Here is a 25,603-nt window from a genome sequence, read left to right as displayed (position 1 = left end):
AACCTGGGACTCTCAGTGGTTCTCAGCCTCATTTGTGTTGTTGACAACAAAGCTAAACTTTCAGGATTAATTGTTTGTAAACCATCACTAAACAATATTTAACAAAAGTCTTAAAAACTAGTAATTTAACCAAATTGTAATTTCCTAAGGAACCGCCACCAATTGCTTTCTGAAATAGTTAATCATTTATTAAAATACTGTGGTTTGTCTTGAAGGAGGCTTTAGAGGGCTGTTTAATTCATCAAATATTCATTTCAGTTAAAGTTTTAGCTTCAAAAACTATTAAAACAAGATAGATGATTATTATGCCGCATTCTGTTTTGCATCAATGCTTTTGTTTTGTGTTTTAGCCCACCAAATTTACTTTTGTCACTCCAACAAGCTCAAATTGACTCCCTGCCAGGCGTTCAGCTCTTTCCTTCTTATTTATTTTCATTGGAATTAGAATTAAATTTCAAGGAAGTTCACTCAGAGGAAGTTTAAAACGTCTGTTTAGGTAAACGTCTTGAGTAATCGTGTGGAATAATAATAATCTCGTTACTGATCATAATAACACAATAATGCAGATTTTAACTGTAACCAACCATGGTATTTATTATTATAATTTACCCTTTTAAAAACATTTTTTTCATGAAAATGCGTAAATAATTAGGTCATAATGTGTAAAAGTAATCTGTAAGTCAAAATCCCCACTTCATACCTTTCATATGATGTCATAGAATGGACCCTAATATCTTCAGTCATAAGTTGTCATATTTAACTCAAGACAGAATTATTTTTCTAGACTTAAGTCTGGTTGTCATTTAGTTATCAGTGAGGAAAAACATGACATGAGGTTCATAAAGCCTGGTGAATTATGCTACCACCACCCTGACTGCCGAGTTATATGTAATTTCATATGTACTAAAACAGATATTAAAATATTACCAGTTGGTACATATTATCAGTTTTAATACCAGAACTAAAATAACCAAGAACTAAATTTCAATTAAAATTCTGTCAGTTATTGGTTATAGGGTTATTATTCACAAAAAGCAACTGTCTAATCAGTAGAAATGAGCAATTTTAAGTATTTATTCTATTTAAAATCTCTAATCTCTACAGCTCAGCAGCTGAGAACCACTGATAAGTTCAGGCTCTTGCTCAGTTGAACCTGGTTTATCCAAACATGAAAACCGCAGACTTCCAAACTTTGTTCAGCCTGGTGGAAATCTACCCTGTCAATCCTTTTTTTGGCATGTGCATCTTAATGGAAAATAAGACTGCACATGCCACTGCATCAAGTTTGTGTGTGTGTTCGTTTTCATGTCTTAAATATGCCTCTGGTTTGGAAACACCACTGAATATATGCAGTGCTGATATTTCATTCACTCAAACGCCTCTTCTGATATCAGTCCTGGGATAAACCAGGTTTCACTATGAGCACTAAATCCAACCCCAGTAAATACAACAAATTTAACATGCCATACTATGAGAAAGTGAGAAAAGGGTAAAAAAGCCAGATGTTTCAGTAGCAGCACTGTACTTGTCATATTTTTTTTCCTCTCTCCTCACGTCCTCTTCTCTTTTCCTCCACAGGCATGTGGCGATCCCAAGGCTAAGCCCTCCTATCTCGTCGATAAGAACTTGGAGTCTGCGGTTAAATTTATTGTCAGGAAGTTTCCTGCAGTGGAGACGCGGAATAACAACGTGAGTATTCCTACGTATACGTCTATTATGCAAAGAGAAGTGGAAGGAAAAAGTGTCTTTTTAGCAGGATAGATGATTTGATTTGTCTTCGTTACTACGCACTTTGAATCAAGGGTGCAGCTCTATTTTTATGCTCTCCATATCTTCTGATTGTTGCATTTATAATTTGCTATCTTATTGAAAATAAATAAATAAAAAAGCTCCTGCACTACAAATATAGGACAGAAATAGACCCAGACACTGAACAACATGTAAAAGCAGCTGCTAATCAGTTGAGATATAAAAAAAATAAAGTAAAATTTGTATTAGAAGTATTAGTTTACAAACGAAATACTTTGAAACATGACACGTATTTTTGCTAATTTAATTCTATATAATGTTTAGCGAGATATTCACTTGCATTACTAACTTGTTTATATAAACTCTGTCTGGCAATTGCCAAATGATGTTGTTTCTGAATGTGATTTATACTTTTCTTTTTTTCTTTTTTTTTATTGGACTTGTTTATTTGTTTTTTCATTAAGCTTACTTCCCACTCAGGAAGCTACATCACTCTGATTTGGTGCTTCAGTAAATGTTAAGACCATTTTTAGGTGCCTAGCAGTCAGTGTGGGAGATTCCTGTAAGGTAACAAACCATTGTCCTCCCTGACACCATGTGTCAGGCAAATTACTTTTCCATTTATTAATTAAGCCCGCGTGCACTTTAATCTTGCATTGGATTGCTCAGCTAGCCCCAAAAAACTGCTGGAGTATTGTTGACTGCCCGTGAATCGAGTAGGGTTTCCATGTGGCTGGTTGATCTGGTTGTTTGGTTGGCTGCCTGTTTGTTTCCTTGCTTTTGGAAGCTTTGATCTTTTGTTGAAGATCTGAGGATTTATTTATTTATTTAAGTTTTTCTCTATTAGAGGGTGCCTGATAATTTTACAATATTACAAAATTTTACAAAAGACATCCCCACTTTTCCTCGGGTGGCCCTAATCCTCTTCCATAGTCATGTGACCATGTAATGCAATTTGAGTTGGGTTTAATTCTAAAAAGAAATGGGTCAACATAGCTGAGAAGATGGTTTCCCACAGGTTTAGTTTTGTGTGTGTGCTTGTGTGTGCACATTTTCTTAAAAGACTTATTTGGTGACAAAGAAACTGAGAAATATAATCAGCTACCTCACAATTATCACAGCTTTCTCCAGAGGATAGAAAAGACTTCCATCATTGGTTCCAGCTCAAACAGCAAGTTCAGTTCGTCCGATGGCGAGACTCTAACCTTTCTACAGAGGCAGCCAAGTTAAATTAAAGACGGCGGCCCAGCCAGGGAATCAAAATAATGAGTAGAGTAGGGCAGTGACTAAACTTTCAAAATAAGAGCAAGGGGAATAACTGCTGATTACCGAGGACTTTGTTCTTTCAGACAAGTTAAAAAAAAATTGAAATAAAAATGAGACAGAATATGCATGAGGATCTGTTCATTTCCAGTGGTGGCTGGAAATAGGCTGGCCAGGTAAAGACTACACTGGTGTGATGGCGTTGGGTATCCAGCATCTCTTACACCTTTGTCAGGTGTGCGTGTGTGTGCGTGTGTGTGTGTGTGTGTGTGCGCATGTGTGTCAAGTGAACTAAAGTCATTGCTCATCAGATTTTTCTTTTTAGCTTTACTTGTTAGCATATGGCGTTTGTGTCAGAGCACCATTTAGCAAAAAGCTGTTTGCGTGTGTGTGTGTGTGTGCGTGCGTGTATGTGTGTTTATACCGTGTGTGTAGCTAACTGCTTTATTCAGTATAACTGTGCTTAAAAATGTGTCTCTTATGTTGTTTTTCTGCTTTGTTTCTGTGTTTGTTTGTGTTCTGCATGCTAAACTTGGCTTAATCCGGACTTGTGCTTTTTGGTAAGTTTTTGTATCTAAGTTTCTGTAACTTTTTGAGTTTAATTTAAGCACTTAAGTTTTGTAATATTATGTATTTTTATTTGTACCTGTGTTTGTTTTTGCAGGGGGGGGGATTTATTTATTTATTTTGGTTTTGTTTCTTTTTGGTTTTTTTAAAGCTCTTTTGGAGTGTGTTTTGCTTTGCTCAGCTTTCTCTGGCAGCATTTTTATTTTCTCTTCTTCATCCTGTGAATGACTGCGTGGCTAGTTACCCACCTGGCTAGTTGGTTAGCTTTGCTTGATGACTGATCAGCTGGTGTTTGAATGACTTGCTGACTGCATGCAATAAGGAGTGTCACTCAGCAGGTAATCGAAATTGTGCAAGAAAAACTGTTTTGTTATTTGTTTTGTTTTTTTAGGAATTAAAAAATAAACAGTGATTGTTCCACTTTTAGTTGACTTGAGCCAAATACCAGATGTTTGAACTCCTTGTTGCAGCAGCAGTGTTTCACGCTTCCTAGACTTGTCATGTTTTGACCTTTTTCCACCTTTGCCTATTAGGCCAGTTCTGGTTTAGGGTGCGGTTCTGACCTCAGATTGCTCTGGAGCTGGGTTCAATTTACATACAGTATGCTTCAGTCATTTCTAGCATGTTAATACACTGCTTCTCAGGTGCTGAAGTCAGATACTTCATGTTGATTTTTAGACTTTAAAAGATTGATGCAGTAATCTTTTAAAGGTAAACTGGGATTTGAAAACACTTTGTATCCACAGCTAAAGACTCGTATTGACAGTGTTTTATTTTTTGAGGTGCTGTTGGGTTAATGGTTTCTGCTTTGCTTATATAGGCAGATTTTACTTTGGTGAAACATTTCATTACAGCTTCTGGAAAACCGCCACACGGAAAACGAGTTATTCAAAACTTTATTTAACATACAACAAGGTGCAAAAGAAGAAAATTGAAAAGTTGATAAGTTCTCCTGTATGCAAAGTGTTCCAGAAAATCATTAAATGAAATAAGTTCTTCACCAAAGTAAAATAACTTTCATGTATCTACATGGAATAGAAAGTCATTTTTTAAAATTGTCTTAAGAATAGTTTAGCTCCAATAACTGAATTATTTAGCAGCTGTGTGTGGTTTCTGCCGCTTTGCTGTTGATTAAGTTTCAATTAATTAACTTCAAAATGAAGAAACTCAAGACCTGATGATCTCTACGGATCCCTGAAGGGAAACTTGATAATTACATCTTTTTAGCTGGGTGGGATAGGAATATGCAGATATTTCTCTTCAGAGTTAATAAAAATCAAATTGTCAAAGAAACATATTTCCAGAGTTAAATAGAACTTAACCAGAGTTTCTTTTTTATTTAAAAGATGATTTTGATGATTCATTTAAGAAATGTCCAAAGTCAGTCCCATCTTTTAATCATACCAGCTGTAAAAGAGTAAACGGTCCTGAGTTGCTGTATGGCGTTTCTCTGTGACTACTCTGAAGGGAACACAGTGAAAGCAGTACTTAGTTACTGGAAAACCTAAGCCTCAGGTTCACGCAGCACTTCTAAAATTCACAACTTTGTGTTCTTTGCCATGTGGTTTTATAGCAACAGCTGGCCCAGCTGCAGAAGGAGAAGTCAGAGATTCTGAAGAACCTGGCTCTCTATTATTTTACCTTCGTCGATGTCATGGAATTCAAGGTGGGGAAAAACACACAGTGGCACTCAGGTGAAGCACACGAGGACGTGTTTCTTTTACTTTGGTGGTTCTAATGAAAACATTTCTCTTCGCTCTATTAATAGGATCATGTGTGTGAGCTGCTGAACACCATCGATGCCTGCCAGGTCTTCTTTGACATTGTAAGCAAATATATTTTATTTATCTTTTTTAAAGAATGTGTATCACATGTAACAGGACAATGTTTTAACGCTTCAGAAAACATAGAAAGAAGCCTAAAAAGGAAGAATTACCCACCAGAACCTGCAAAGTTCTGTTGTGGGTCAAAGACTCCCTTTTCCTAGAGACTGAAAACGAGGCCCAAAGGAGGAGCAAGAGTCTAGATCCCACTCAGAAGTCTTGAACTACAATAAGCTGTAAAGTTATTGAAGATTTTTTTTTCCCCCCTGACGACTTCTAGACTTAATCCTTTCTTTTATTAGAACCATTAAGTGAGATCTTTCTCCTGTGCTTACCTCATCATGTTTCAGAACCGAAGAATCCTAAAGAGATTCTCTCCTCCCCTTTCTTTCCTCTATTTTTTTTTCATTCTTCCTCATTCCCTGAGCATTCCAGAGCCACAGAAGTATTTATGAATATGTTTTACCTCCAGCAAGGAAGTTAAATGGTTGGTTCAGTTTTTCTGTTTGCATGAAAATGTTACCACAGGGTGGGTTTAGTCTGGGACAAATCCTGGGAGTTAACCTGCACTGAAGTTTAGGATCTTTGAAAAGGATTCTTTACCTTTGTGAATTAGAGCATAATTGCACATTTTGTGTCATACTTTAAAAGATACGCCAAAGTGATAGAATTTGGAAGGTATCATCTTGATGTCCTTGAAAATATTACAGACTAAACTGGATCCAGATCACCTCCGCATGTATAAACTCAATTTATACATATTTCAGAGCAGGAGTGGGTAATTAAAATTCCCCAGGGCCTGTTGGGGCTGTTGTGGGGCTACTCCAGTAAGCTGAACTCAATTCTGCTCAATTTTATCTCTTTAAAAACTTATTGGTGGTGTTCTCCACAACAGTCCCAGTATCTCATATGGCCTCTTGGGAACATTAATTGCCTGCCCCTCCTTTAGAGGAAGTGTTCAGCCTTGATGGAGGTATATAGTCTCTTGTTTCTGTGTAATCGCTGCCTTTCTTGTTGTTTGCTTCATGTAATGACACACCTGTGTTCCCCCATCAGACGGTGAATTTTGACCTGACTAAGAACTACCTGGATCTGGTGGTAACATACACTACTCTGATGATAATACTTTCTCGCATAGAGGAGAGGAAAGCCATCATAGGGCTTTACAACTATGCCCATGAGATGACGCATGGAGCCAGGTAACTGAGAGTTAGATTGATGTGAGAAGTTTGCACACTATTACAGACATCATAGCAGCATAAACTGTTAGTAGAAACAGTTACTTAGACACTATGTCACTACCTCTGTGTGTTGCTGCAGTGACCGGGAGTACCCCAGGTTGGGCCAAATGATTGTGGATTATGAGAACCCTTTGAAGAAGATGATGGAGGAGTTTGTTCCACATGGAAAGGTGGGAGAATTGTTTGTGCATTGTGAAATGTAGGTTTTTAACATTGTACAAATGCAAGATAGTTGATGCAGAGAGCTTTTGGTTTGCAACATCTATACTAAAACTAGGAAAAAGGTTTCTGTAAAGGAACCCGTCTGTTCTGTTCATCCATGTAGATCACTTGTGTATACACCTGTAGCTGTACTGAATAAAAATGTGATGTCAGTACTGATCAAAATAATCACTGGTTTGATTTTCCTTGATCAATAGCCCTGGTATATGCACCATGATCTACAGTGTTTACAGATACTTCTGCTTTTATTGGTTAGTGTTGTTTTTGAATGAGGTTCAGTTGTCATAGCATTTCAAATGCCTCACTGAGCTTATGTGGCATATTGTCCACAAACACACAGACTTCTACTTTTCAAATCATGCATGACTTATGCTTGCGTGGGAAATCTACGTTGTGACTTCCGTCATAACTGGAAACTCGGTTTTTGCCCTACTCTGTAACATTTTCCGTAACCTGACATGCGCCTCATGTTGGGTCGACACAGCTCGCAGCGACTCGAATGGTGTAGAAGGTTACAGCATAGGGTTGGGGAGAGTTTCCGGTTACGATAAAAAATGAGGACATTTATTTCCTGCAGAAGTCTAAATCAGGCTTGATTCTTCAAATAAACTTAATTGAAAACAAAGAGGATGGTTTAACAACTTTCATGACTTTAACAACACTATAAAGGGTTTTGGGGTTTGTTTGTTTTTTCCAAGTTTGCGTACAGTGGCTCTGAAATTGCTGCTTATTTAGTTTCAAAAGTCAGTTTTATACCGGAAGAATTTAGTCCTGTCTCTCCTCCTGCAGTCCCTGTCAGATGCGTTGGTCAGCCTTCAGATGGTCTATCCCAGGAGGAATCTGTCAGCTGACCAGTGGAGGAACGCCCAGCTGCTTTCTCTCATCTCTGCTCCCTCCACAATGCTCAATCCTGCTCAGTCTGACACTGTTAGTATCCCGATTGACTGTCTTAAAATAATCTGTATGATCTGAATGATCATTTAAAGCTTCTCAATAATCTATTAACCTGTTCTGTGCAGGCTTTTGATGTCAGAGCTTCTTTGTGCCAAGTGATACAACTGGAAAAACTGAATTCAACTGTGTCTTTGTCTTTAGATGCCCTGTGAATACCTGTCACTGGACACAATGGAAAAGTGGATTGTTTGTAAGTAGTGTAGAAGCAGAGTCGAATCTAGTGCTCTGATCATGTGAATTGGGTGCCAGATGATCAAAAGGCTTCAGTCTGCAGTTAGCTCTGTATTTCTCTCCGTTCTCTCTGCAGTTGGTTTCATCCTGTGTCATGTGGCGCTGAATAGCGACGCAGCAGCGCTGTCTTTGTGGAAGTTGGCTCTGCAGAGCTCCACCTGTCTCTGTCTGTTCAGGGATGAAGTTTTCCACATCCACAAGGCTGCTGAGGACCTTTTTGTGAACATCAGAGGGTATGAGAATGTGTCTATGTGGACACAGGCAGGCGCTCTTTAACTGGTGCACAATCACACAAACTGTGATCATGTCTCCTTTTTTTTACTTTGATATGATTGTTGAATATCTTTGTGGTTTGAATTTTTATTGAGGAATTTGAAGATTTGATTGTCATTTTCTGTCCCAGTTTTCCCATTTTGCTCTTTTTAAAGCATCCTTTCCTCTTGTGTGTTTTGCAGGTACAACAAACGCATCAATGACATCAGGGAGTGCAAAGAACAGGCCCTGTCTCATGCGTATGTATAACCTTGTTTCATACTATCTCATGCAAACATAAAATACACTCACATTTTATTTTTATTTTTTTCTAATGCCCCCATTTTCTATATTATTAATTTATATTCCTGGTCTTTTATTTAAAGATTTTAACTGTCATTTTAGCATATGCGTCTACCCTCTCTCGGGAAGCTTCACTGTGAAACATCACCCTTTTCTCTGTATCCTTTTTCATGTTTTCCTCCCGTTTTATCCTCTATTCGTCGTCTTCCCCCCATGCCTCATCTCTGCTTTTATCCTCATTACTTATTCCGTCTTCCCCTTTCATCTTTATTCTTCTGCTGTCACTGTCATCTACTTACTTTTTGTCCTCCTGCGGGATTGTCCTAAAAGTGTCAGAATACCATTTAATCACATTGCCTTGTATGTTTTGATGCACTGCTCTGACTTCCTCGGTCTCTCTGGCTGCCTACAGAGGCTCCATGCACAGAGAGAGGCGCAAGTTCCTCAGATCAGCTCTGAAAGAGCTGGCCACTGTTTTAGCTGACCAACCTGGACTGCTTGGTCCAAAGGTAATATAAAAAAACACTGCAAATAACACTCTGTTCAGTTGTAATCATAGACTTTCTGTTTCTTCCTGTTTCAGGTTTAAACCTTCTTTCTTTCAGCAGGACATAACTTTGTTTTTGTTACAAAAACAAGTTGGGTTTTATGCAAGTCCAGGGGGAAATATCCTCTAATTCATTTGATCTATGACCTTATCGCTGGTGTTTATCGTCTCAATCTCTATTTTCAAGTTGTGTGGAATACAACATGATCTTTATATTTTAAATCATGGTCCATATTACTGTCATGACTGATTATAAGGCAGCACATGATTAAGGCCAGGCCTGCCTTATGATTTGTGTTGAACTTCAGTTTCACAATCAGATCTGCCCAGTTTCCAGTGAGGCTTCAAAAACACTAAGCTGCCGAACACATTCAGCTCAAAACTTCAAAAAGTGGTCTTTGCAAAACAATGGTTCATTTCACAGTGGCTCACATAACTTGAAAACAACATGTCAAATGAAAGCGGCTGCAACCTGATGAATTATAAAAAGCTGCCTTAAATACTACAGTATCACCTGTTTAGTTGCTTTTTGTTGCTCGGGATGTTTGCTATTGTTTAAATTGACCAAAACCCATTAGATAGACCTAAACTAATTTCAAATTCATTTATTTTAATTAATTAATTTAACCAGATCTTGTGTACAGAGCCTGAGAGGGAGCTCAGGCAAGCTACAAAGCCACCCTCATTCAGCCATTTTAATGTTCTCTACAGAGCAGGTTGGCGTTTACAGAGATCAATGCAATTCTACAAGTTGCTTTGCCATCATCCTTTCCATGCTCTTAGACTTTAGTGGTATCATTCCTGCTGCCATTGATGTTTATAGTTCTGTACAGGGTGGTTTTCCTGTTGCTTTACCTTTCTTCAGCTTTTCATGTATGTGCGTGGGAGAGCACACAGATCCCAGAACAGGTCCCAGTAAATATAAAACTAACATGGATTGAAATAACCTTTTGTTTTCATTATAGCTGAAATTCAGTCAGGATAAACGGAATAGGTAAAAGAGTGCAACAGATTATATAAAATATGCAGTAAACTACCACAATAACATGTCTTTTAAATTATGCATCATTTAGAGTCTTTACCAGCCCAATTCTTCTAGTGGAACTTGATATACGGCACCAATAGCTGCAAAGCCATTCATAAAGTCTCAGATTGCATTTAGAGATTCTGAGAACGCAGATGCTGCGAGCTTCTCTCTCACCACTTCCCTCCAAATTTCTGGTCTGCTAGGCGCTGTTTGTGTTCATGGCGCTGTCATTCGCCCGTGATGAGATCATCTGGCTGCTTCGACACGCAGACAACATCCAGAAGAAAAGCACAGATGATTTCATAGACAAGTAAGCGTGGACAAGTGTGTTTGTGTACACGCGTCATGCCTGTATAAACACACTTGCGTCTTCACACCTGCTGATGTGTGTATGTGTGTTTTGCAGACACATAGCTGAGCTGATCTTCTACATGGAGGAGCTCAGAGCTCATGTCAGGAAGTATGGGCCTGTGATGCAGCGATACTACGTCCAGTACCTGTCTGGGTTTGATGCTGTGGTGCTGAATGAACTGGTTCAGGTGGGAACATTTAAAAAAAAAAATACAAACTCCTGAGACTAAGCACTCTTACTGCATTCAGTCACATTTAATCTGATATTGCTTTCCTCCTAAAACATGGTGTTATTGAGCTGGTGTCACCATCCAGCACGGCTGTGAGGCTGCTTATGTCAGGTGTCAGATTACAGGTCTTACATTTACTGTAACGCAATTTTAAAAGCATGTTTTGTTTTTAATATTAATATAAAAATTCAACTTTTTTGTTTCTATAATGCTCTTCAAACTTTTAATGTACTGTATTATTTATTAACATTTTTGTCATATTTAAAAGATGAATCTACAGTGAATACAGTCCTGTCTAATCAGCCTCATTTCCGTTTTATTTTACAGAACCTGTCTGTGTGTCCAGAGGATGAATCTATAATCATGTCTTCATTTGTCAACACCATGACTTCTCTCAGTGTTAAACAAGGTAAGACTGTTAAATGGAAGATCAGAGAAATACCAGGACGAGTCGTTATTTTTGCATTTGCACTGGCAGTATTGATCGTAGTACAGTTATTAATAATTAAAGTTACTAAAATACTGAGTGTGATTTGTGTGTTTCAGTGGAGGATGGAGAAGTGTTTGACTTCAGAGGCATGAGACTGGATTGGTTCAGACTGCAGGTATATACACAACTTTCATGCTTAAATTCTTTTGAAATAAGTCTTTCAAGGAAACTATGTTATCCTTGAAAACTAAAACATAATAAAATATTTAATGTGATATTAACGATCCTGTTCAGTAAGTCGGGGTAGTGCAATATGTAACAATAAAGAACTTGGATTTGTCTTTTATGCCCTGCTTGTGCTGTTATTCCTCTCTCTAGGCCTACACAAGTGTCTCAAAAGCCAGTCTCGGTTTAGCCGATCACAAAGAGCTCGGTAAAATGATGAACACCATCATCTTCCACACAAAGATGGTGGACTCTCTGGTGGAGATGCTTGTGGAGACATCAGACCTGTCTATTTTCTGGTGAGACACTCATGTGAAACTCTGGTAAGTCCTGTGCATAATTCAGACATAAGTTTAAATATGTATATTTTCCTTTTTTCTCTGTTCTTGTGTGTAGCTTCTACAGCCGTGCATTTGAGAAGATGTTTCAGCAGTGCTTGGAGCTTCCCTCCCAGAGCCGCCACTCAGTCTGTTTCCCTCTGCTTTGTACACACTTCATGTCCTGTACACATGAGCTCTGTCCCGAGGAGGTAAATACACACATGCATACAAAAACCCAGTTTGTGTGATATTCTTTTTAATTTTACATAATGGCGCCTGTAGATGGGGAGATGAGGACATTTGAAAGTTTCCCAAGAATAGATATCTGTGGGTTGAACGGAAGGTACAGAGGAAGGAGGATAGATGGGGAGATGTAATGAAAGGGGGGTGGATATAATGAAGGGAAATGCGTAGAGGTCAGTAAATCAACCGAGACACATTTTCTTCTTTTTAAACGTAATCGAGGACGTTATCAGCACGTGTTGCTGCACTTCAAATAGGATCTCCTAATGGCCAATTCTGTGTATGTTTGATGGTATCAGTTGGTCAAAATGTCAGCAGCAAATGTTACAAAAATGTGCCCATTTGGTCAACTTTTAGTGAATTTTCCAAATATAAAAATGTGGAGTCTTTGACTTCCCAGTTTTAATCCAATTTCACACTCCGATGATTTAAATGTTTAAAAATTAAAGGGGAAAAAGGAAAAACATGGAAGAAGAAGAAGAAACTTTCCATGTGAAAAAACTCACATTACAGTTCAGGGATGTTCAGCCAGTCAAGTGTGGCTTTAATCAATGCTGGTTGGAAGTGAAAAGCAAAAATTGACTCAGTATAGGCATAAACTGAAGGACACTGATAAACACACTTGTTATTGGAACCAGCAGACAGTTGGGCTTTCTTTTTTTATACCCATCTAAAATGCATCTAAACAGGCACCCCGCAGTAACTGTTTTGGTCTTTTTGAAACAGATTCTACAAAATTCAATACAATTTTTATCATTGACTGACAGCCGCTTTCCCCTCTGAGCCTGGGCATCAGGCGTGATATGTGTGATGATTATGCTGTTTTGATAATGATTTCACTTTGAGTCTTTTTGTCTCTTCCTACTCTCCTCCTCAGCGTCACCACATAGGGGATCGAAGCCTGTCGTTGTGCAACATGTTTTTGGACGAAATGGCCAAACAGGCCAGAAACCTGATCACTGACATCTGCACCGAGCAGTGTACACTTAGTGACCAGGTAGGAACACAAAGCCAACTGTTTACAGGGACAGTTTGACATTTCTAGCTTGAATACAAATGCTACAAATTACTGATCAGACTGACAGTGATACAGGTTAACAATCTGCGTCAGCCAACCCCTCCAACACCCTCTGTTTGAACGCTGGTTAGACGCTGACAGACTTTACTGAGAATAAAATCAATCCAAAGATAAACTGACCAGTTCATCTGGTTTAATCTATACTTAAACTACTGTCAGGGTTTCCACTAGGAACAAAACAGCAGGGCTACAGTTGTGCAGACTTCCACACAAGAGGAGAAATACATCCGGGAGTTTATTTCCTTCTTCCAGTATGAAAAAAATACTTTATTTCAAGGTAGAATCAGGCTTTGTAAAATATTTTGCCACATGTAATTGCTACATGTCGATTCAGTTGTAAATTATCCCTTTTTTGGGCATTAAGAAATTAATTGCTGGCTTATTAATGTAGAAACAATAATACATAGTATTGATAATTTTGCTATTATGCAAGTTTGACCCAGTACTGAAATAGATTCTCAGATCGACCAACACTTTGCCATCAATACCCAGAGCATAAAATGATGTTTGTCCATATAAATATTTAGTCATTTGTTGAAGCTTGTTGTTGTTAAAAGCTCCTTAAATATGTCTGTCAGTCTCCTGGTTTAACTGCCTAAGAAAGATTACTACTGCTTTTCTTTTGTCTTCAACATGAGATGAAATATACCTCATTTATCCCAAACGTTCAAAAAATCCACAACCTTACTTAAATAAAATACAATAGCTAAAAAAAAATGAGAGCAAGGCAAAACAAAATCAATCAATAAGTTAAAAAAATAATCAACAGAAAAGATTTCAGTTAAATGAGGAAAAAAGGAGCTTAATAAGTAAAATTTTTAATAAATTGTAAAAATCATAATATAAAACAATAATGATTCTTTAAACAAGTAAAAAGGTCTCATGTAAATCTGAAGAGCACTTTAAAACAAAATATCAGTGGCTTAATAATTGTAGTGAAATGTTGTACCTTTTTATTTTTACCTTAGCTGCTTCCCAAGCACTGCGCAAAAACCATCAGCCAAGCTGTGAACAAGAAGAGCAAGAAGGCGACGGGGAAGAAAGGCGAGCCGGAGAGGGAGAAACCAGGCGTGGAGAGCATGAGGAAGAACAGACTGCTGGTCACCAAGTTAGTACAAAAAGAGGGAACGTGAAGATCTGAATGTTTTTGAAGGATCTGCAGAGCCACAGTCTGCCTCTGTCTGTTCTCAGGCTCAGCTTATTCTTTATGCTTCTTTTAAAAACTCATTACTGTTGAGTGTGTTTTAATTATAGTGATCTGTAATTGTTTATAGATTAATAAGTATTCATCTTTGCTCATGCAGTAAAAATGAAAATGGTAATATTTAGCTGTTTCTTTCTCCTATAAATAGTTGAAATATTATTTTTTTAACACATCAAATCTGGCTGGTATTGTTTTGAACCCTCCACCGTGTTGTTATCACCGTTTCCCAGACGTGTCAGCGCTTTCCAATTAAGTTTTTATATTTTCACCTACATATATCTATACTTCCTTCATTTTAAGTCTCATAGTTTTGCTCTCTTTTATTGGTTTTATTGGTATTGTTGCTTGTTTTCTCTGCACAGATCAGGTTTTAATCATATCTGTTGTTTATGTGTCTCCTCCCGCCCCCCAGTCTGGATAAACTCCACACCGCCTTATCTGAACTCTGCTTCTCCATCAACTACGTTCCCAACCTGATTGTGTGGGAGCACACTTTCACACCGAGGGAGTACCTCACCTCGCACCTGGAGATCCGATTTACCAAGTAAATAAGCACGCACGCATGCTTTCATAGTGAAGGTGTATAATTACAGATACATTTGTCCAATTTAGAGTTGCATCTGTCGACCTCGCAGCCCAGCTAACGCTGCTCTTCACCACCTCTGTGTTAATTAAATACTACATGTACAGCTTTCAGTGAATAGGAAAAAGTACAAATTACTACCTCATCATGACATGACAGTAATTATTAAGCAGTGCACAGTCCAGAGGTTGTGCTTTAAGCAGTTATTTAAAAGCAGATTAATTGAGCAGTTTAGGTGTAAACCGCTTTGGTGTTTCAGAATGAAAAGTTAAGGGATTGCAGCTTTATGATCGTTAAAATTAAGGTAATTAAAGTAAGTTGTGCAACTTTGAGGTTTAAAAGTGCTCTTACTAAATGTACTTTAACTTAGGCATGTCTTATTGACCTCTGATCGTGTCCAGGTCCATAGTGGGGATGACCATGTACAACCAGGCTACTCAGGAGATAGCCAAGCCCAGCGAGCTGCTGACGAGCGTCCGAGCATACATGACCGTGCTGCAGTCCATAGAGAACTACGTCACCATCGACATCACACGAGTTTTCAACAACGTCCTCCTGCAGCAGACGCAGCACCTGGACAGCCACGGAGAGCCCACCATCACCAGTTTATACACAAACTGGTGTGTTGATTTTTAGCACTTCTGCAATTCTCCAAAAACATTGTTAATAAAATACCAAAAAATGACACAGCAAAGGAAGCAGAAGTGTAATTTGAGGAGGAAATAAACAACAAACAACGCAAATAACTCACTAGACTTTTCTCAGTAGTTTTAGATGATTGTTTTTTTTAATCAGAGCAATTTCTATTCTCCTCACATCCAGCTCCATGTCTTTATTCTTGGGCTCTACTACAGTAGCTTTTTTCGGGGCCTTAATTCAGCCTCTCTGTTTACCTTCTGTCTGAAACGAACAGTTTTGAGTGCACCCTACCTTAACTTTCTTCTGAAAAGTTAGTTTAGTTAGTTTAACATTTAATTTATTATAACATTTAGGAAGATGCACTATTTAACTAGAGGACCAAATAAGCACATCCACACCAGTGAGGGGTAAATCCTGAACCCAAAACAAGCAGAAAACCAAATAAAAAATTTAATAGTTTGCAAGCTCAGTGGCTACAGTTTTACTTATTTATTATACCCGACAGACCTTAATGGAGCCCAGCTTGTTTTTCTTTTGAGGACCAAGCATGTAACCTATACTGAGACAGCATCCTGTGTGTGTTTGTAGGTACTTGGAAACGTTGCTCCGCCAGGTCAGTAACGGACACATCGCCTACTTCCCCGCCATGAAGGCTTTCGTCAACCTGCCCACTGAGAACGAACTAACTTTCAATGCTGAAGAATACTCTGATATCTCGGGTACAATCACTCAAAAGATTGTTTACTCATACAAACACACTTTGTGCATGAAAATGTTAGTAACTTGGTATTTATGACGACAAACAATAAATCAGCTATAGAAGAGAAACTTTAATGTGGGGTTTTGTGTATTAATATAAGTTTAGAGTTTAGCCATCTTGTTTTTTTTCTGTTCCTCGTCTTTTTTTTTTTCTGCTGAAAGTTTATTGAAAGTGTTTATTTTTTTGCTTTTTCCACAGAGATGCGTTCCCTGTCAGAGCTCTTGGGCCCGTATGGTATGAAGTTTCTAAGTGAGAGCCTGATGTGGCACATCTCATCTCAGGTTGCTGAGCTGAAGGTATAAACATGTCCACAATCATAAAGATATACTCACATATTGAATAATAATATAAACTGTTATACCAAGTTGTACAGGTGATATTATTAGTCAGTGAGTTTTATTCAGATGAGTGATTTCTTTTTCCTTACCTGATGCGTCTCTGATTCTTTCTTTTTTTTAAAATATAATATTCAGAAAACTGATTCATATATTTGTAATCTTTTGTGAGAAGTCCGAGCAGTGTGCCTGGCCTAATTGGGGATATCCCTTCTTCCTTACATCAGAGAGAGCCAAAAATAGGGAAACAAATTGGTTGATGTTGAGTGTTTAGTGTAGTCTGACGCCTTCCATGGTTTCATTCATAACCAGGCTTTTTTTTTTCTTTTTTAAAAATTTTGACAAAATGTTCTTACATATATTTATGTTTTGTTTATTTGCGTTTCTCTGTAGAAACTGGTGGTAGAAAACATGGAGGTGTTGACCCAGATGAGGACGAGCTTTGACAAACCAGACCACATGGCTGCGCTCTTCAAGAAACTCACCTGTAATTACTAACACTAACGCTAATACTTGTGCTTACACTTACTTGGCACAGATCTTTGCAGCTGCAGTTTCATCATGGTGCCAAACAATAAGTGATTATCCAAACACGATGGGAGTACTTATGCCACTTTTTGTGTGTGTGATATTTAGCTGTTTACAATCAGCAGCCTTGGCTTGTTTCATGTCAGTGTCTCAGTGTCAGTCTCTTGTTTGAGATTCGATTACATCTGTGTTAAACTTGCCATCGTATTGAAAGTGGTTGGTTAGAAATGACTTCAAGTTAGTACACTTGAAGTACAAATTGATACACCTCCTTGCAAGTTTCTTTTTGTGACTGGTGAACTCCTGAATTAACACTGATCACTGTGACAGCTGCTGTAATCCACTCACTCGCTGTGTTTTCTGTCTTTGTAGCTGTGGACAGTGTTTTGAAGAGAATGACCATCATTGGGGTCATTTTGTCCTTCCGCTCGCTCGCTCAGGAGGCTCTGAGAGACGTAAGGCACACATAATCATATACCACTTTGAGGAGATAAATACTGGCAACTTGTGTCAATCAAGGTTATTATAATTAACTAAAACTAAAGCTGGATGTGGAAAAAAATACTGAAAAAAATTAATTAACTCAAACAATTTTGTGAACTTGAATAGAATAAAATGAAAATGTAAAGGAAAGTTTGACTATTTACGATACTGTGACACACCGTGGGTCAGCTGCGTTTGAAAAATTAGTTTTTATTGTAAAACCTGTACTAATTTTCTCTGTGACATTCAGAGTAATAGCATGCAGTAATAATTAAAAAGACTAAGATGAACACGGAAACTAACAAGAACTAAACTGAAATAAGAAAATCCACTCTGGAAACTAACTGAAGCTAAACTTCATTTAAAACAAAAAGTCAAAACTAAAACTAGAAAATACAAAACTATAATAATGTGCATTTCTTTGTTCAGCTTTGGGGCATATTCATGGCATTAAAATACAGTCATTTAAAAATGTTTTCATTTAGAAAGGTACAGTAGATGTTGTAGGCATTTTAATATTGAACCTCGTCATCTTTTATACTGTAAATGGCCAAAATCAGTCTTACTAGACTGTCTCATCGACAATCACAATAGCTTGCATTATGTCCCTGTCAGGTTAAAGCTGAGTTATAAGCTGAGTTACATCAAATATGAATTAAACCTGGCTCTGATTCCAGCTACTCCCCTCTTGTCTTTTTAATGATAAATATCATGGTTTATACTTACAAGCTTTCATGTTCTTTGGTCCTCTGGATTTAGCAATTTAGAAGTTGGAGTTGGACCAAGTTCCGGAACTGGATTAACTGACCTAAGCCTTCTAAGACTGACATTTAGCTGCTTTCCGGAAACGCTGCTTATTAAAAGTGAAAGGATAAAAATATCAGGCAGCACTCTGAAATCACACATTAAATTAAGACATTCAGTGTAAGTGTTGAGGTACACGTTTATTGGCCCTTGCTCATTCAGTCTGAGATTTCCTGATAGTGGCTGCTGAAAAGCACACTTATAAATATTTTAGAGTATTTCCTCTTCCATCTTTCTCCGTCTTAGTGGTCTGTGTCGGTTTTGCTTTTTCCAGGTTTTGTCCTGTCACATTCCTTTCCTGGTCAGCTCAGTGGAGGATTTCAAGGACCACATTCCCCGAGAGACGGACATGAAGGTAAAACACACTGACGGGCTTGTCGAGGTAGATGCGCTTCCGGATGTCCCGCTCTTTGCGTTCATGTGGATGTTTTGTCTGTTTCCAGGTGGCCATGAACGTTTACGAGCTGTCCTCAGCAGCAGGTTTACCCTGTGAGATCGACCCAGCTCTGGTGGTGGCTCTGTCCTCTCAAAAGAGTGGTGAGTCGCAAACACGGTCACACACAACCACCATCCAGGAGCCACGCAATTCATCTGTATGACCATCACGATGTTTGTCTGCAGAGAACATCAGCCCAGAGGAGGAGTATAAGATCGCCTGTCTGCTGATGGTCTTTGTGGCAGTTTCGTTGCCAACACTTGCCAGCAACGTGATGTCGCAGTACAGCCCAGCCATCGAAGGTAGGACACCATGCTCTGTAGATTTGTTAAGAAGATCTAGTTAAAGTGACTCTCTCTCACACAGATTTTATGTTTGCAGTATGAAGTGCAATAAAGAGAAGGCACGAAACTTCAAAGACTCAAAGTGGCGGTTCATCCTAAAATCACATTTCTATATTTTTCCTGTGGCCTGCAGTGCTGTGTCTCCATCTAGACTGTTTTGGTGTGAGTCAGCCAGCTCTGTAGATATTATTAGCAGAGATGTCTGCTTTCTCTTGATTCTAATAGAAAGAAACGCTTCTCCCATTTTGGTATTTAAGGTGCCAAAAAGTTCATTTGGAAAAACTCAGCATTAATGTCTCTTTCCACAAATTGTGACCCAGTTACTCGGAATAAACACACCAACCTTGCAGCGAGCATTTTCATGCAGGGACTACTTTCTGCCTTGCAAACTATATCTGCCAGTCGTATCTGTGTGCAGAAAGAAGTCTGTCGTGCGCCAGTGATAGCGAGACAGGATGTAAAATTAATGGCATCCCCCCCCTCAAGCTGAGCGGTAATGATAGCTCGCTGCTTGCTTCATTTATATGGAGGATGTAGGCAGTGGAAAGAAAACGTGTAAAAGGCTGGTATTGTTTAAAAATGTTTTCCTTTTTCTTGTTGTTGTTTGAGAACCACAAAGGAAGTGCCACCTAGTAGACTGATTTTTAAAACACTACAGGCCAGAGGTGAAGAGTGTGGGCAGGGTGGAGTTGGCAGCCTCCCTCAAGATGCTCAGATTTGTTTGGTTGGGAGTGACCAGAAGGGACATGACTAGAAATGAGTGTATCGGAGAGACGGCACAAGTGGAGCTGTTTGAGGACAAAGTTAGAGAGGTAGGATGAGATGGTTTGAATAGTGGAGTTGAATATGGAGCTGCCAGACAGGAAGGAGAAGAAAAGACCACTGAGAAGATTCATGGACGTAGTGGTTGGCGAGACAGAAAAGCATGCTAGACACTAGAGTCGAGAGGAAAAACATGTACATCTGATTACTGGGTTAAAAACAGTAACATGACGGTGATGCCTTCAGGTCAGGGGTGTGGAATAATGAGTCCCGGAGGCCAGAAGCCAGTTGGGTCCACTGGATCTGTATTTTCAAAAGTTTTCCAGCTTTTTCTGTTGGTAAATATTGATCTTCCCCACTGCCATTCACACTACATGAAATACTTATGTAATAGATTAATAATTAAGTGAGAGAAAAGTTTCTGTTTTTCCAGTATCTCCACATTTCTAATGCTGAACACTCAGTTTTCTTATATTAGGATAAGTCAGGGATTAAATGTTTAGTTGAATGCGTTTCCACCAACAGAAAGGGGAGTTTCACTGGTTCAGCCCACTTAAGATCAGAGTGGGGCATTTGTGATCCACGATGTAAAATTAGTTTGACATCTCCGCTTTAGGTTTCTTTGTTTGTTTAACCCACATTACAAATCTTTGTTATGTTCACTTTTGCTGTTAGCCTAACAAGCAGCAGTTACCTTCTGGAAATTACAGATGCCATGCATGCATTCTGCTGCACTCCAGGTGTGTTCTTTTAAAAAAGTGTTTGGCTTAATGACTTGACTTTGGTTTGAGGCCGGCTGAGACTCTATGGGAGGAAAGATTCTGGAGTAATTGTTGTGACTCAAATGATTACGGAACAGAAATTATAATACATGATGCACTTAAGTATATTTGTGATACGAATTGATTCCTCTCCATCATTTTGCCCTCCATTTCCTGCTCTAATATTCATTAATAAAGGGGATAATAAGCCCGTCTTGTGACTCACTGCTGGGGGAAAGAAATTCCACTTTGTAAGAAACAAAATTTACCACGTTCAACGCGCGAGACAGTTTCTGCATGCAAATGACGTCGACCTTGTGCCCCAAGATTGATTTATGTGTGTTCATTAGAGCCATATTATCATCTTCATTATGTGTACTTTTTAAATAATTAATCAGTTTTAAATGTCTGTTTAGCCCATGTGACCCGTGTTTGTTTTTATTTATTTGCCTGAAAGATTCATTCAGTTATACAGACTTGATATTTAGATCCACGGAGGGGCATCGCTGCAGATACATGAGGCCTTTTGATGAGGTATCGAAGAGAGTTATAACTCAAGGTCGCGAATTATCAAGACAGTGCCACTTAACAACCTTGAAATGAAAGGCGCCATTGTTAATAAGGGACATTTGAAAAGGATAATGAGTTGTAATGGGCTCCACCATTGTTAGTATGCAGACTGTGTCCCGACGAGTGATTGGTTTTGCCGGGAGCAGGTCTTAACACGTCGCACCGGTCCAGCCACACTAACCGTTCTCTAACCTTACGATTACACGCGCGTTTTATATTCATGTGCTTGTCATCCATGTCACATGCGATACAGAAATGAAGCCCAGGATTGACAGATCCATGTTTTATAAGCCTGAAATTTCCTCTGCTGTGAAAGTCACATGTGAGAAATTAAACCGAGTCAATAATCTCTCCTTCTTCAGCTAATCGTGTGTGTTTGCTGCCTCCTACAGGCCACTGTAACAACATCCACTGCCTGGCCAAAGCAATCAACCAGATCGCTGCTGCTCTCTTCACCATCCACAAGGGAAGCATAGAGGACCGCCTCAAAGAGTTCCTGGCTGTAAGACACTGCATTTCTGTTACTCTTAGAGAACTTTACATTATAACTGGGGTTTCTCTAGTGTAGCACTGCGCTGTGATGGCAGCTCTTTAGGGCATCATGTCTGCATTCTGACGTAGAAGATACGCAGAATAATTAGATTCATTTAAACTTATAGGGGGATATACAATCTCTCATCATAATGTCAACATCAAACACGCAATGTAACAAATTAAAGGAAAAACCTACAACTGAGGTATCCGGTGACTATTATATGGCTTGGAGCCGTTATTCGGGTCCCCTTTCGAAGTTATCCTGATCAGCTCTGTCCTTTGATGAAACCTTTTTATCCTAAAGGGAATGGTCTCTTTGAGGATGACAGTGTCCCAAACCTTGGGTCATGGACTCGCTGAATGGTTTGATGTGTATGAAAATTATGTGATGTAAGCAATGACCTTCATAGTCTTTAGATCTGAGTCCAGCTGAACATCTATGTGAGCTTTTTGGTCGTCACCCTTATCAAAATACCAGGTATCTTTCAGACAAATGAGTTTCATCCCTCGAGTTACAGCAGCTTACAGAATCTATTTCAAGGAGAACTGAAGGGCTTATGGAAGGAAACTGTTATCCCTAGAAGACTTTGTATTGTGGCTCATTATTACCAACAGTCTGTGTTATAAGAAGTACAGAGTAGACAAGCAGTCATGAAGTGCTTACATGTCTTTGAAGCTCCAGTAATTATGCAGTTAAGTCAGATTTTCTTTGATAAATTTGGAAATGGTGTGTAATTTCCCAATTTTTGTCAAGAAATTCTAAAGTTTAGTTAAAACTGATACGAAAACAAAACCGAAGCTTGACTTGAGAGACTCTTAACATCAGTCTGTAACATGTTTCTGTGTAGCTGGCCTCATCCAGCCTGCTGAAGATCGGTCAGGAAACGGACAAGATGACGACACGTAACAGAGAATCTGTCTACCTGCTGCTGGACATGGTAAGAAAACTACGTACAGGAGACTTTATCTGTCGACACTTGTTCCTCTTTTAAAAGTAAAACATCCTAAAAAGCAACTATCAAAGCTATATCAGGATGTGAAAAAAAAATGGATTCAAGTTGAAGTGCAGAACTATTTTTAACATTCAAGTTTACTTCTGAGTATTACCGTATATTTCCAATCGTCTAAGAGTTGTTCTGCATTTCGTTTCTGCTTCAGATTGTGCAGGAGTCTCCCTTCCTCACCATGGACCTGCTGGAGTCCTGTTTCCCTTACGTCCTGTTGCGAAACGCCTACCACGCCGTCTACAAACAGAGCATCAGCGCTAATGCATAGACACACACAGACACTAACCACACAAAGGCATACCTTATAGTCTGCTATTGAATGGGGGTACAGACAAAACAAATACACACTACCAGAGTACATTAAATCCAAACTAAACACACTAATCTATGCCTACAAAGCCTCAGCGTGTTCGGACAAAAAAGCAACACTGTCGGCATTTAACACTAAACGCGTAGCATTGAAAACAAATCCACTCAAAATATAAGAAGAGCGTATGAAACACAAGTGCTCAAATTAAAAAGAGGAGGGAAAAAACACAACATATGAACAGAAACACGAGCTGGATGAAGTTGGGGGATCAGTGTCTTTATTTTAATCGTACCGTTTCCATGATGTTGCCAGGGACCACGACCATAGCAACACAAAAAATACATAATGTTTGGTTGGTATAAAGAACAAAAGTATAAATATATAGTATATATATATAGTTGACACTAAAATATTTTTTTTCTCCTTTGTTTTTTTTTGTTTTTTTAATTTTGCAATGAAAGTTTTGAGAACTTTAGTGGCCAGCTGATAACTACTATGTGGTGATGGATTTTTGGATGCTTACTTTGAGAATGCAAATGATTCTGATGTTTTTGTGGGGTTTATTATTATTCTTATTATATTTCTTTTATGGATGCGGGGTGAGGATTCCTGTGTTGATACTGAAAGACATGTTGCTCGTTAATCTGAGTTTACACACGCGTACAGATACACAATCCTGAGCAGATCTACGGTTCCAAACACTAATCTTCGACCATTTCCTAGCAAACAAACACACACACACACACACATATTCAGACGGACACACACTTGTATAACATGGTGATGTTTTCTTTCTTTTTTTTCTAGCTAGTCGTAACATGAACATTTTGTGGGTAAAGATATAATATCTGTATTCTACTTTGATGTGAAGCTGTCTGTTTTTAATGTTTATGTTTTGTTATTTTTATGACGACGACAATGACGATTTGCCAAATGTGTTGACACTAAAAAAAAGAAAAGTGTGTATCAGGGCTTGGAAGGATTGGAGTGTTGACAAGTGGTGAGAAATGCCGTTTTTTTTGGGCGTTTTCAGTGTTTGACGCCAGCTCTGCGGCAGCTCTGTTAAACTCTTACAGTGGGATCAAGCAAAAGAAAACACTTGCAAGTATTCCCCTCAGCTCCCCTGACTGACGCTGCAGTAGGTGCTACATGTTGTCTGCGGTAGAGTAAAACTACAAAATAACCCCTAATCAGAACGAGTCCACTCGTGGCTCCTGGAAAGGAGCTTCGTTGTTCTTTTGAAGCCCTACTGAAGCAGCTGGGGGAAGCACGCCTTACTCAAAGGCACCTTAGCAGCAGCTGATGATAGCTGACCATCTATAGTCCAGTTATATAACTGTTTAACTTTAATACTAAGGTCATTTTAACCACCTAACACTAATAAAAAAACATAAGATGAACTGGAGCTGCAATAAGAATAAAAAACAATTATTATTCACCCTCAGTGCCGCTTTCACTGGATTTGCAAATTCTGGTCGAAGGGGCATCCACCAATGACTCTTACATATTTGCGACGGTTGTGTGGGACCTTAAAGGACAGATGGACAACTTTTACAAAGTGCAGTCTGATTTTTATTTTCTTCCTCAATCAGAGCACAGCAGGGGCTACGTAATGAGACACAAACCTTACTCTCCTTAAGTTAGCCCTTTGCTAGTGTAATACTAACCCCAGGGCTCTGTCTGAAGGTTCATTCTGCATACTACTCATGACTTTTAACCACTGCTGGAGTTATTCTGCAAGTGGCTGCAAAGTGAAGTCATATTTACAGAACGTAGCAGGAACACAGAAAAAAAAATGTTCAAAAAGGTGTTTCTTCTGTGGCGAGTCAGTAGTTTGCATTATGAGCTTGTAAGGACAGCTCCGTGGACACATTCTGCCATTTGATGTGGAATGGTTGCTGTTTTACTTTATAACTTCTTTTTTTTTTCTTCTCTTTTTTTTTTGTGTTTCTGATTCCAACTTGTAACTTAAAATGACATGAATAAAATAAACTTTAGGGCTGTGTCAGACCTGAACTCTGAGTGTGTGCCACTACCTGCGATGAATGAGGTAAAAACCAGTAAGTATGAACACACAAGGGTAATTCACAGTCAGGTGACAAGTTAGACTTTACGCAGCAGGTAACCAATCTACTCAGGACTCCTGCAATGATCTACAAGTAAACAACTGTTCAAAAAAATCAATAATAAGATGTTGCTTTTTGTTACTTCATGTTATTTTATTCAATTATTCAAGATTTTATGGCATTCCTAACAAAACTACTTTGGTAGCCTTGCTGTGTCATAGAAAAGCCACCAGGAGGCATCCAAGATGAAGACAAAAAGTATACAGTAAATTCCTGGTGGCTGAGGGTGTAGCATATATGTCGTCAAATTTGACAAGTTATTGCAGTTATTTATAAGTGCCGGTGATGCCGATCACGTACGCAGAAGAAGAAAAGCATATGGTAATGAAAAAACATAACTCATCTTCAAAGTAATCCATTA

The 25,603-nt window shown here is 38.7% G+C and overlaps 1 protein-coding gene across 5 annotated transcripts in view; it reads left to right on the top strand.

Moving 5' to 3' along the window:
• nckap1 (NCK-associated protein 1) overlaps nucleotides 1-25,132 on the top strand; it is a 37,360-nt gene extending 12,228 nt beyond the window's left edge. For 2 of the 5 annotated variants that reach the window (XM_085477034.1, XM_085477032.1), the window contains 30 exons: nucleotides 1,579-1,689; nucleotides 5,159-5,245; nucleotides 5,348-5,404; nucleotides 6,459-6,601; nucleotides 6,723-6,813; nucleotides 7,655-7,792; nucleotides 7,961-8,009; nucleotides 8,127-8,283; nucleotides 8,506-8,562; nucleotides 9,018-9,114; nucleotides 10,383-10,489; nucleotides 10,586-10,718; nucleotides 11,088-11,169; nucleotides 11,307-11,365; nucleotides 11,569-11,714; nucleotides 11,812-11,944; nucleotides 12,856-12,975; nucleotides 14,025-14,164; nucleotides 14,673-14,804; nucleotides 15,245-15,463; nucleotides 16,071-16,201; nucleotides 16,441-16,538; nucleotides 16,971-17,064; nucleotides 17,478-17,560; nucleotides 18,667-18,747; nucleotides 18,836-18,929; nucleotides 19,014-19,130; nucleotides 21,658-21,767; nucleotides 22,648-22,737; nucleotides 22,958-25,132. In XM_085477034.1, coding sequence (XP_085333160.1) covers nucleotides 1,579-1,689; nucleotides 5,159-5,245; nucleotides 5,348-5,404; nucleotides 6,459-6,601; nucleotides 6,723-6,813; nucleotides 7,655-7,792; nucleotides 7,961-8,009; nucleotides 8,127-8,283; nucleotides 8,506-8,562; nucleotides 9,018-9,114; nucleotides 10,383-10,489; nucleotides 10,586-10,718; nucleotides 11,088-11,169; nucleotides 11,307-11,365; nucleotides 11,569-11,714; nucleotides 11,812-11,944; nucleotides 12,856-12,975; nucleotides 14,025-14,164; nucleotides 14,673-14,804; nucleotides 15,245-15,463; nucleotides 16,071-16,201; nucleotides 16,441-16,538; nucleotides 16,971-17,064; nucleotides 17,478-17,560; nucleotides 18,667-18,747; nucleotides 18,836-18,929; nucleotides 19,014-19,130; nucleotides 21,658-21,767; nucleotides 22,648-22,737; nucleotides 22,958-23,074 — 3,273 coding nt within the window. In that variant the 3' untranslated portion in view covers nucleotides 23,075-25,132. Of the gene's footprint in view, nucleotides 1-1,578; nucleotides 1,690-3,288; nucleotides 3,573-5,152; nucleotides 5,246-5,347; nucleotides 5,405-6,458; nucleotides 6,602-6,722; nucleotides 6,814-7,654; nucleotides 7,793-7,960; nucleotides 8,010-8,126; nucleotides 8,284-8,505; nucleotides 8,563-9,017; nucleotides 9,115-10,382; nucleotides 10,490-10,585; nucleotides 10,719-11,087; nucleotides 11,170-11,306; nucleotides 11,366-11,568; nucleotides 11,715-11,811; nucleotides 11,945-12,855; nucleotides 12,976-14,024; nucleotides 14,165-14,672; nucleotides 14,805-15,244; nucleotides 15,464-16,070; nucleotides 16,202-16,440; nucleotides 16,539-16,970; nucleotides 17,065-17,477; nucleotides 17,561-18,666; nucleotides 18,748-18,835; nucleotides 18,930-19,013; nucleotides 19,131-21,657; nucleotides 21,768-22,647; nucleotides 22,738-22,957 lie in introns of those variants that run through there. The other 3 variants (XM_085477033.1, XM_085477030.1, XM_085477035.1) reach the window with 2 other exon arrangements.
• Nucleotides 25,133-25,603: the final 471 nt, after the last annotated feature.

Source organism: Copadichromis virginalis, linkage group LG13 (assembly GCF_057382275.1).
Source record: "Copadichromis virginalis isolate Kocher_CV1m ecotype Utaka linkage group LG13, C_Virginalis_male_GT1.1, whole genome shotgun sequence".
NCBI classification, from domain to species: Eukaryota; Metazoa; Chordata; class Actinopteri; order Cichliformes; family Cichlidae; genus Copadichromis; species Copadichromis virginalis.
This window is presented reverse-complemented; position numbering and strand designations above follow the sequence as displayed.